At 33.1% G+C, this 12,637-nt stretch overlaps 1 protein-coding gene across 1 annotated transcript; it reads right to left on the minus strand.

Annotated features, from left to right (window-relative positions):
• Positions 1-4,174: 4,174 nt before the first annotated feature.
• LOC107947460 (protein EXORDIUM-like 4) lies at positions 4,175-5,385 on the minus strand. The gene is made up of 2 exons (XM_016882108.2): positions 4,805-5,385; positions 4,175-4,725 (listed from the first exon to the last, which is right to left on the minus strand). Exons 1-2 carry the CDS (start codon positions 5,340-5,342, stop codon positions 4,298-4,300), a joined length of 966 nt encoding a protein of 321 aa, XP_016737597.1. The 5' UTR covers positions 5,343-5,385; the 3' UTR covers positions 4,175-4,297.
• Between the last annotated feature and the right edge of the window lie 7,252 nt (positions 5,386-12,637).

The raw sequence follows: 12,637 nt of genomic DNA on the forward strand, positions 1-12,637 counted from the left end.
TACTTGTGTATTTATTTAGATCCAATAATATTCTTAACATTTTAGAATTTGTTTACTTTGTAACCTACTGAACTCACATGTTTAATATTGAAAATCGGAAGTCAATTATGTATCATGCTAGAATTATGTGTTTAGTCACATTGTGTTGTTGACAATGTTCCAAATCAATCTCATGTACTAAGCATGATCAAGCACCATTTCGTTGTTTTGTTTTCGTCTTTTTGTGTGTCTTTGTTTTGTTGCTTGAGGACAAGTAACAAGTTAAGTGTGGGAGAGTTTGATTTGTCACATTTCGTTGTGGTAAATCAGAGTCTTTTCGACACTTAACGAGCTTGTTTTCATGCACTTTTATATGATTTTATTACATTTCTCATTTTTATTAGTTTCTGTTTAATTTTAGTAAAATAAGTGTTTTTACACAATTTTTAGCCATGTGATGACCTAACAGGACGATATGGGCCTAAGGATGAACTAGCAAGTTAGTCGAGTGCGCAAGACACTATTTTTAGGCTGAGAACACAAAGGATGACGGCAGTGTCGCGACATCGAAATATGGTGTCGCAACACTAAACTTCGAAGCCAAATAAGTCACCCTCAAAGGGCAGTGTCATAACAACGGTCCTATGGTGTTGCGACATCGGAGTGATGAACGAAACTTTTAAGCCAGGGGTGTTTTCATCCACAAAATACATATTAATCAATTTTAAGGCTGTCAATTAACCTAGTTAAGGCATGAGTCTTTAGCCTTAGTTTAGGAGGCTTCGCCGAGTGAGCTGCTTATATTAGTTTTAGGATTTATTTTAGTTTTAGTTTTACTTCTATTTAGTCCTTTTTATGTTACAAAACAAAAATTTTCCTTTGTTTAACTTGGATTCGATTTAGATCTAAGCTTTTATTTAAGTAGCTTATATTAATTTCTTTTTGGTTTTCAACTACAATCGAGATTGTCTTCGAAATTGTCAAAGGAATATTGAATTTCGTGCCTAAACTGATATCGAAATGAATTAATTTTCTTATTCCCTTTTTCTATTTAATTATTTTCTTTGCATGTTGAATATGAAACTTGGGAAAATTACATCTATATCCATGAGTGGTTAATTTCCTTAGGGAGATTAACAATCAATTGTGGGAATAATTAATGGAAGAATTAAGAATTGTTTCTGAGTTAGTTGGCTTAAATTATGTACGGTTAAACTCCAAGATTGACGACACTAGGAAGTAATCTAGGATAAATGAGATCGAAAGATAAGTTTATCGATTAAATAATAATTTATCCCGGTTGAGAAAGTGAGGTTGAAAGATAAGTAAGTATTGGTCGATTAGTTAATTTGTTAGAGGTTGAAAGGTAATAACTGGTTAATCGATAGCTAATTGCATAAAAACTGAATTCTGAAGTTAGTTAGGAACACTGACTTGAGTTAATCTTTTGCTTGCTTAATTGGATTAATTTCAATTGTTAATTTTCTTTCTTTAATTTTGTTCAATTTATGTTATTTCAGTTACTTCATTTTAATTTGGATTTTTTGTACTATAGTTTTAACTTTTTATGGTTTAGCCCTATTAGTGTGGAAAATGAATTTTAATTTAATTCAACCTCCCTTGGGTACGATCCTCAAAATACTTCTCTGAGTGTTTCATTATAACACTTTGCTATATTATAATTTGACACATATACTTGTAGACATTGTTGCTTAATTAATTATCTTTTTGATACAATACTTCTAGTCTAGACATTTGCACATCTGGCGTCGATTAAGTACATAGGTTGAAATTTTATCCTATACTAAAATTGTAACTTTGAATTTTTATTCAATAATGTCTATAAAACTTTAGAGTATTGGATTTAAAATTTTAATGAATTAGATGATTGAATATGATTCATAGGGACATAAAATATGTATAAGGAGTCTTGGTGATGGTATAAATAAATTTAAGGGTAAATTACACCAACAGTCACCCAAATTTATGGTAGCTGACAAAACAGTCACCCAGGTTTCAATTCAGTCATTTAACTTCCAAAAAATAACAAAACAGTCACCACTAACAATTTTTCGTTACATCTGTAACAGAGCTATCCTTTTTCATTATTCACTTAACAGAAATGCCATTTTCCATCCCTCTCTGATCCCTCTCCCTTTTCCCCACCATCCCTCCCCTTATCACAAGCACCTTTACTTTTTTGTAGGCCTCCCCACCATTGCCCTCTCCCCCTCTTCTCTCTATTCCTTCTTCACCATCATTTTTCTCAACTCAGCAAAGCTGCCATGTCCAAAGGAATGAGCCACTTTGTCCTTGTCGTCTACTCAAATGCTCTGGCTTCTCTCATTCTTCTTCCAACATCTATTTCCTTCATAAGGTTCTCACCTATCTATCAATTAAATCCATGGATGAAAAATTAATGGTATTTATTTCTTTTTTGAGACTTCTTTATATGCAAGAAAAAGTGACCACCAATTACTTTATCTTTTTTGTGCAAAATTTTCTACTTAAGCGTTGCTGGGTATGTAATTAAATCTAAACATAGTTCAGTAATTCCTTGATTGATGAAAAAATTGGGTTATAAAACTAGGTTTTTTGCAGGATCACTTTGATGTAGAACTGTGTAATCATTTATGTAAGATACAGCTCTCCAACCCTTGCTTCTGCTTTTGCCAACTTAATCCTAGCTTTCACTTTGTTGCTTACTCTTATCTTCAGTTTCAGCTCTGTTGCTATGCCATTTGTTTTTGTAATATAATGCATAATTAGTTGTCTTTGATCATTGTTGCTATGCAAATACTTTCTCCACCAATTCAACTGTATTTACACTCATCTCCTACTACCATGTTAACAACATCTAACAATTGGCTCATAGGAGGCCTCTTCATCGCTACTACTTGTTTGTCACTTTTAGCAAAAATTGTTGGTCAGGTAATTTAATATGCTATTTCATAATCTACGATGCTTTGGCTACTTCAAATTGATACTTTCCCTACTAAATGTGAAGGTTGCAGATCTGAAAGGGTATCCATCAGAGATAATGTTGGTTTCCTTATATTGCCTCTTTGGGTCCATTAAATCTGCATTGGTTACTTTGATTTTGAAAGAAACCCAAACACTTGGATGTTGAGTTTTGATATCGAGCTCATTTCTCTGGTCTACTCAGTAAGCAAACTGCAACTCCCCCTATTAGTATTGTCATTTTGGCAAATCGGAGCTTTGTAATTGAGGCCAATTTCGTTTCAAGCTTTATTTGGAAATGTGGTAACATTCAGCATGCAAGCATGGTGCATATGGTGTAAAGGTCCAGTCTTTGTGGCCACACTTTTACTGCCTTCTTGGGGTTCATTTTCCTTGGGGATGATGGTGAAGAAGGAATAAGTGGAAGAGAGGGAGAGGGCAATGGTGGGGAGGTCTGCAAAAAAGTAAAAGGGTTTTTGATAGGGGAGGGATGGTGGGGAAGAGAGAGGGGGATGGGAGAGGGATGGAAAATGGCATTTCTGTTAAGTGAGTAATGGAAAAGGATAAATCCATTATAGATGTAACAGAAAATGGTTAGTAGTGACTGTTTTGTTATTTTTTGAATGTTGAGTGACTAAATTGGAACCTGAGCTACTATTTTGTTAGCTACCCCAAAGTTGAGTGACTGTTGGTGTAATTTACCCTTAATTTAAAGCTAATGGGTATGATTTCATGATGTTTAGAAGTGTATTTGAGGTGTATTTATTATTCCAGGGGTCCAAGTTTTGAAACTTATATAAAGTTATATGTACACTGCATGTTAGTAGCTAACTACATTTTTTTGCCCAGGTACCGATATATATGATCTATGCATCAGACCTTTAGCCTAGGTATCCAAACATAGTTTCTATGTATCAATACATAGGCCTTGGACTTGTGTCGCTGTACTGTTTTGAGAGTTTTAAGCCCTTTAAAATTTGGAAATGAGTCTAGACACCTCTAATCACCCACAAAATGTTTCTAAATGATTTTAAAATAATTTTTGATTCCTCAAAATAATTTAACCTATATTTTGTATTAAATTTTTTAAAAAAAATTGAATTACGAGAAGTCCCCTAACTTGCTAAAGCCGAAAGATCATGAAATTGAATCGATGAGCTATACATATTCGTTTTATGATTTGGGCATGTCCCTAAATATAATAAAAAACTTTGAAAGAAATCACATCTAAATATTTATAAATGTGCTGAATTTTATTAGAGGACAATATTATATATAAAAGTAGGGGTTGCTTTTATAAAACTTAAATTTTGCATAAGTTTGCAAATGTAGTATTCTGATATAGGTGAGAGATGTTTCAAGTAGAAAAATAGCGAGAAGTGATAGTCCAACAGGTAGAAGTTGCAGGGTTCCAAATTGCGGGAAGCAAGAACTTGCGCCCGTTATTTCCATGAGCACTGAAATTCTCGCCATTTTTTCGATCAGTAAAGACCTTGCCAGGGTTTCCAGGGGCGGCTCCGGGGCCGAAAATGCCTTTACAAGCCGTAGCAGATTCGATTGGATCAAACTCGATTCCACCATAAAAGCCCGTATTTTGGGGATTGGTGATTGTATTAACTAATGCACTTGCCAATGCAACTACCATTGCATCAGCTGCCATATTTTTATTTGGTGGTTTAAAGATGGGTCCCTTTGGCCCTGCATCAACCTCATGGAAAGGCCATCCACATGCTCCAGGACATTCTATTTCAGGGTCTCCAATCACGATGAATCCCTTATTGTTCTCTATAATTTCATTACAAATTTTATTATAACTAGTACGTACGTATAAGCAAAAAAAGAGAGAAAATAGGTGAAAACATACCAAAAATCCCATGGTCAGCACATTTTCCAGCGCAAAGCCCGTGCATACTCACATCTTTTGCGGTTATGATGAGAGGGAGGAGGTTTGGATCTCCATGATTGACATCTTTAATAAGACGTGGAATATCATATTGTGTTGTCAAGACTTTCCCATATGCATAATCAATGGTGTCCTCTTTTTCCACTTTCACTTTGATTTTAGGGCTCTCAACTCCTATTGTTGGTTTTCCCTTCATAGCCAATTGATAGCTTTCAACCACATTCCACCATCTTGAAATGTGAGGTTGGACTTTCTTATCGCCTTCTGTGTTCAATGTTTCAAGGAAGTCCATAATCACTTCCCTTTGAATTTCTTCAGGCTTTCCATACCAGATAATGTGTAAATTTACGATTCCAGTGAGGATTGGGCCATCATGATAGGTGATTTTTGTTTTGTCAGTGAAGGGATCAAAGGTAGCTCCATAACAAATAGATGGAATAAAGCAAATGAGCAACAAGAGGTTAAGGGAGATAAGGCGAATTGAGAAAAAAGATGCCATTGTAACAACTTCTTATTAAAGATATTTGCTGAGAAGTACAATCAATAAGATGAGATTATAGAGTCGAATTAATGGCAATTCATACCACACAAACATAAGCTATTTTTAGGGAAATTATCTCACTTTTCTAATCTACGTCCATTTTTAGAATTGCATTTTTTAAGGTCATTTATTTTAAGAACGGTTAAATTTAGTAATTTTTGGAATTTTTATAGATATACCAATTAGGTCAAAACAAGTTGGTCGAATTCTATATTAGACCATGTAATTTTTCTAAGTTGTGGATTTAGTGCTTGTACTTTAATTTGATCAACTTTAGTCTTTGTACTTTTTGAATTAGTCAATTTTAGTCTTTATACTTTTCAAATTTTGAAATTTTAGTCCTGACCAAACGGTAGCAATTAAATATGTTTAGTTGAATTCTGCTTTCGTCCTATATTCTCCATAAATTTATAGATTTAGTTTATATTCCCCAACTCGATCATTTTCAGTTTCAATATTTCTTAAATTTTGAAATTTTTATCTTAATAAAAATGAAAATAATTAAATTTGAGATTTTTTAGTAATATGTGAAAATAAGAAGCTGACATTACACATGTGATAATATGTTTGTCACTTCAAATTTTGAAAATAGTAGAACTTAAATTAATGAATTTAATAGCTACCATTTGGTGAAGACTAAAATTTTGAAATTCTAAAAGTGTAGATATTGAAAATGACCAGATTAAAGTACGGGGACCAAATCCATAACCTACATATAGTGCAAGTACTAATAGCAGAATTTAACCAAAAGAGTTGGTATAAATATTACCAACAGAAAAATGTTCTGAAATAAGGATTATCAAAAATTTTTTACTATCAACAACATTTGTGTATATATGCTAATATGAAACTCCTAACTAAATTTAGTGTGATGAGTTAATTGAGCACCAACGCAATCAATAAAATCAACAAAATACTCATAAAAATAACAAAACTCAATTTAATAAATTGAAAATAGTAATTTCATGTTACTAAAAAATATCTTCAATTGATTATGTTATAACAGAATGTTGAGGTTGATTCTCTTAAAAAGAATTTAAGGGGTAAATATTCAATCCATTCCTTTTTCTTTCCTATCTTTTATCATCCAATACAAATTTAATAACCTTTCAAAAGTGTGACTTTCTTCATTTATGAGTAGATGCTACACATATGAATGGTAATAACTAGTGTATTAGAAAATAATAGATAAACAAACAATGAAATAGATCTTTGTGATCCATAAACTCAGCCTAAACATTATGGCCAAATTTCGAAAGTCACATTAATTCTGTAACAGCCCGATTTAGGGCTTAGTCAGAATAGTGGTTTTGAAACCACAAATCCGAAGAGGAAAAATTTATTTTTACTATATTTTTATGGTCTACAATTTCACGGAAAGATTTTGTGAAACTTTCGTTCGAAAATTTTGACGTTTGGGCACTCAATTTAGTCAAAAGGACTAAATTGTAAAAAGTGCAAAAGTTGAGTTTTATTTGTTAAAGGTATTTAATTGTTATGGAATTATAAATTAGGGGTCCTTATGTGGTAATTAGACTATTAGTTAGTGATGGACAAAAATGGACAAGAAATAAGTGAAATAGGATTTTTTTTAAGAAAGGGCATTTTGGTCATTTAGTAAATAAATAGAATTAAAATGAGAAAAAGATGTAAAAAATGGTGTTATCATATTTGCTTGCTGCTGAAACTTGAAGGACTCCATAGCTAGGGTTTTGGCCACTTTCAAGCTTGATTGTAAGTGCATTTTAGCCCCGTTTTTAATGTTCTTTGCATTTTTGAGATTCTCGTAGCTGGTTTATCTATTTCTACTGTTATTTTGAGCTAGGGTTGAAATTTCAAAAATTAACCATGTGTGAAATGTATGTATTTTGATGTTTTATGGAAGAATATGAAGCTATAATTTATGTTAAAAAAGTTTTGCTAGTCGATTTTAAGTGCAACCGAGCAAAATAACATAATCGGTAAAAATATTTAATGTTCACAAGTAAGAGTTAGAGTGAGAATTTGATGTTGCCATAGAAGGGAAAAGTGTTCAGAATGTTATAAAACATAAGAATAAGGAATAAAATTTAATTTTTGAACTTTGGGGTAAAAATGTAAATATGCAAAAGTTTAGGGACAAAATTGTCATTTAATCAAAAGTGGAGTCGAGGATTATTTTGATAAATGTGAATATTAAACAAGCTAAATTTGCTATTATAAATCAAGAAACATGAGGAATCAACCTCGATAAGGGAAAGGAAAAGATTGTGGATTGAATTGCAAAGTTCCTATATTTTGCACCGAGGTAAGTAATATGTAATTAATACATTGTTTATAACTATTTTTGATATTTTGTTATAATATATGAGAAATGGTTGAATATGAAATAGTTATATAACAATAAGAAATTTAGAATTTATAGTTGAATTGATTAAAATCTGCTTGAATTGTGGATATATCATTCACAAGTAATAAGTGAAGTAGTTGAATTGAATTATTAAATTTGTTATGGGATTGGATTGAAATATTGAAATTTTGATTTGTGTACGGATAAATTGTAAATCCTTGAAAAGTAAGAATCTTTGTGGGACTGTCGGAATAAGAAAGGCTTGAATAAAGTGCCTATAAACACTTGTGTAGTACTAAGTGTAGGCTACTACGTGTATCGATAGATAATGGTCACATGTGTAGTACTATGTCCAGGCTACTATGTGTACCGGAAGTCTTTGGTCACGTGTGTAGTACTATGTGCAGGCTGCTATGTGAACCGAAAAGTTTGATCACGTGTGTAGTACTATGTGAAGGCTACTACGTGTATCGAATGATAATAATTACACGAGTGGTACTATGTGCAAACCACCGAATATTCGCTATTATACCAACGTGCTCAACGGGATATGTGTATTGATAAAAAATATAAGTATGTGATTGAAGTGTGAAAATTTGCTAAAGAGTAACTGGAGTGATGAAGTTTCATACTGTGCTTACAAAATAAATTGTTCTAATGTTATGTAAATGAGTGAAATTGAAACAAACTAGATTCGAACAGTGGAAGTGATGTTATTTTTAAAAATCACCAAAAATTGTAGAAATTTATTTATTGGTTGAATGATATATGGAATTAAAGCTTAATGAGTCTACTTTCATATAAAAGAAGCAGATCAAGCAAAGGGGTCGGATTGATTTTGGAATCCCCTTTTCTGACTTGGAAAAATAATTACAATTTGTAAAAAAATAATTATGAGATATAATTTATATTCCTAGAATCCTTAGTGAGTCTATTTTCAAAAGAAACAAACGAAAATATCATCTCAATTCTGTACAGCGAGATAATTCATTTTTAGTGAAGAGAGGTCAGAGATGTTTAGCAGTGAAACAGGGGTGACTTTAAAGAATAAACTGTACTAATTGGCTAAGTCAAAAATTCTTAAATTTTATGATAAGACAGTGTATGAGTCTAGTTTCAGGAAAATTTACAAAACTTAATTTGGAGTTCCGTAGCTCCAAATAAAAATAATTTAGTCACTGTCACGTAGAAAAAAAGTTTACTAGAATTTGAATAAATATCAAATTTATGGTTGATTAAAATTATGTTATCTATGGAAACATGTTTTAAATTTGTTTATCAATTACATACGTACTTACTAAGCTATATGCTTACTTCTCTTTCTTTTTTTCTTATTTTATAGTGTTATAAATCATCTCAGAATTCGGACAGAGTCGGGGATCATCCACACTATCTACATCTTTTGGTATTTTGAAACCAATATTTCTGAATTATGGCATTTATAGAAGACTTAATGTTAATGTGATGTATATATATACTAATTAGTACTTAGCTTAAAATGTTAATGTATATTAATTGATATGTTGTTTTTTTTAAAAATGCTAGCGAGGTTACTTTGAATGTCGTGAGTGATTTAATTATGTTTAAGTATATAGCTGTATTAGTTGAAATATTGAATTGGTTTGAGATTGCGTTTTGAAAATTTGCAGGAGGGATTAGACATTTGTAAAAGGGATTATGTCAAAAATTTTATAAAAAAAACACTGATTGTATGAAAATATGTATTTTATGTTTGATAATACTTTTTTACCCTGTTTCGGCAATAAACATGGGTAAGAGGTGTTACATTTTAGTTGTATCAGAGCGACGGTTTAGCCGGTTCTCGGACTAACAAAATATGTGTGAAAGTCAATCTATACATGCCATAAATATATTATGATAGTGTGATGATTCTGACAATTTAAATTTGTGGTTTTATATAGTAAATGGATCCCGACCGAGCTGTAGCGGATGATGTAAAAAGTAATGCACCGGCTCCCTCGCAAGGGACCGCGCCTGAGGAAAGTAGACATGGAACTGAAACACATAGTCAGGATGAGTCTCGAGAAGCCTTCCTTCATATGATGAATAATTGGTACATAGAGTTTATTCGAGAAAATCTGAATGTTCAACCTCTTCCACCCCCTCTTATTCCTCAACTGATTCCTGTAGCTTCACAAGGTGTTGAATTAGTAAAACTGAGTAAACCCCCAGTTGATAAAATCTGAAAATAAGGGGTGGAAGATTTCAGGGCTAACATAGATGATGATCCTGAAAAGGCACAATTTTGGCTTGAAAATCCTATCCGAGAATTTGATGAATTATCGTGTACTCCTGAAGAATGTTTAAAATGTGCCATATCTTTACTGAAAGATTTAGCATATCGTTGGTGGAAAACACTAGTATCTGTGGTTCTGAAAGAAAGGGTTACATGGGATTTCTTCTAAGAGGAATTCAGAAAGAAATACATAAGTCAACGGTTCATCGATCAAAAACGTAAGGAATTTCTCGAATTAAAGTAGGGCGAATGTTTGAGGCAAAATATGAAAGAGAGTTTGTTAGACTTAGTAAATATGCTCAAAAGTGTGTGCCCACAGAAGCTATTATGTGTAAAAGGTTTGAAGACGGGTTAAATGAAGATATCAAAATTTTTGTTGGGATGTTGGAACTGAAAGAATTTGTGGTACTGGTTGATCGAGCTTGCAAGGCTGAAGAGTTAAATAAAGAAAAGAGAAAAGTTATGATTGAGGCTCGGGATGCAAGAAAAAGACCAATGAGTAAGTCACTCCAAACTCAATCAAAAGAAGTTCAAAGAAGTGAATTCTCGATCGACTGATTCAGCTGGGTAATCTTACCGAGATCGTGGGAGATCATATTCGAATTTGAAATCTCAAGCTACTTCAATAGCAAGTGTGGGTAGTGTGAAGTGTAATAAACCTGAGTGTTAACATTGTGGAAGGCAACATCCTGGTGAGTGTTGGTTAATTAGCCGAGCTTGTTTCAAGTGTGGTTCTCGACAACACTACATTAAAGATTGCCCTGAGAAAGTTAAAGAAGAAAATTTTCAAAATGTTAGATCGGGTGATACTGTTAGCAGAGGTAGACCACTGAGAAATATCGGAAACAGAGCTAGTAGTAAAAGTGCAATGAAAGATATAGCTGTGAGACCAGAAACTAGAACACCTGCTAGACCTTATGCTATACGTACTTGAGAGGATGCATCATCTCCCAATGTGATTACTGGTACATTTTCTCTCTATGACACTGACGTTATTGCATTGGTTGATCCCGGGTCTACTCATTCTTATGTTTGTGTGAATTTAGTATCTAATAAGAATTTTCCTGTTGAATTTACTGAATTCGTGATTAAAGTGTCAAACCCTTTAGGCAAATATGTGTTAGTCGATAAGGTTTGCAAGAATTGCCCTTTAATGATTCAAGGTCATTGTTTTCTGGCAAATTTAATGTTGTTACCATTTGATAAGTTTGATGTTATTTTGGGGATGGATTGGTTGACTTTGCATGATGTCAAGGTGAACTGTAGACAGAAAATTATTGAACTGAAATGTGAAACTGGTGAAATTCTTCGGGTTGAAACAGATGAATCAAATAAATTGCCTATGGTGATTTTGCACATGTCTACCCAGAAATATTTGATGAAAGGGTATGAAGCTTATCTTGCTTATATGTTAAACACTGAGATGACTGAGTCGAAGCTTGAATCAGTACCAATAGTCTGTGAATTTTCGGATGTGTTTCCAGAGGAATTACCTGGATTACCTCCAATTAGAGAAGTTGAGTTTGTTATTGATTTGTTACTTGGGACTGCACCGATCTCTATTGCTCCATATAGAATGGCTTCAACCGAATTAAAAGAACTAAAATCTCAGTTACAAGAGTTGACAGATAAGGGATTTGTGAGACCGATTTTTTCTCCCTGGGGTGCTCCTATATTATTTGTGAAAAAGAAAGATGGTTCTATGAGATTTTGTATTGACTACTGTTAGCTCAACAGAGTGACTATAAAGAACTAGTATCTGTTTCCAAGAATTGATGACTTGTTCGACTAGTTAAAGGGAGCAACAGTGTTTTTAAAGATTGATTTGAGATCAGGTTACTATCAATTGAGAGTTAAAGAGTCAGATGTGCCAAAAACTGCTTTCAGAACGAGACATGGACATTACGAATTTCTAGTGATGCTTTTTGGTTTAGCTAATGCTCCTGCTATTTTTATGGACTTGATGAACCGAATGATCCGACCGTATTTGGATAAGTTTGTAGTGGTGTTCATAGATGATATTTTAATCTATTCTCGAGATGAATCCGAGCACGCCGAGCATTTGAGAATTGTATTGCAGATTTTGAGAGAGAAGAAATTATTTGCTAAATTTTTTAAAAGTGAGTTTTGGCTTCATGAAGTCGGATTTTTGGGACATATAGTTTCAAGTGATGGTATTCGGGTTGATCCGAGTAAAATTTCAGCAATTGTTAATTGGGAGCCGCCAAAGAATGTATCTGAGGTTAGAAGTTTTCTGGGCTTAGCTGGGTACTATAGATGTTTTGTTAAAGGATTCTCAATGATTGCTTCTCCTATGACTAAGTTATTGCAAAAGAACGTCAAATTTGAATGGACTGATTAATGTCAACAAAGTTTTGAGAAATTGAAGGCGTTATTGATTGAAGCGCCGGTGTTGGTGCAACCTGAGACCGGGAAAGAGTTTATAATTTACAGTGATGCATCGTTGAATGGTCTTGGATGTGTGCTAATGCAAGAAGCTAGAGTAATAGCTTATGCTTCGAGACAGCTGAAACCACATGAGAAGAATTATCCGACGCATGGCTTGGAATTAACTGCTATCGTTTTTGCTTTAAAAATTTGGCGTCATTATTTGTATGGTGAGAAATGTCAAATCTTTACTGATCATAAAAGTTTGAAGCATCTGAT

Source organism: Gossypium hirsutum, chromosome D12, assembly GCF_007990345.1.
Source record: "Gossypium hirsutum isolate 1008001.06 chromosome D12, Gossypium_hirsutum_v2.1, whole genome shotgun sequence".
Classification (NCBI taxonomy): Eukaryota; Viridiplantae; Streptophyta; class Magnoliopsida; order Malvales; family Malvaceae; genus Gossypium; species Gossypium hirsutum.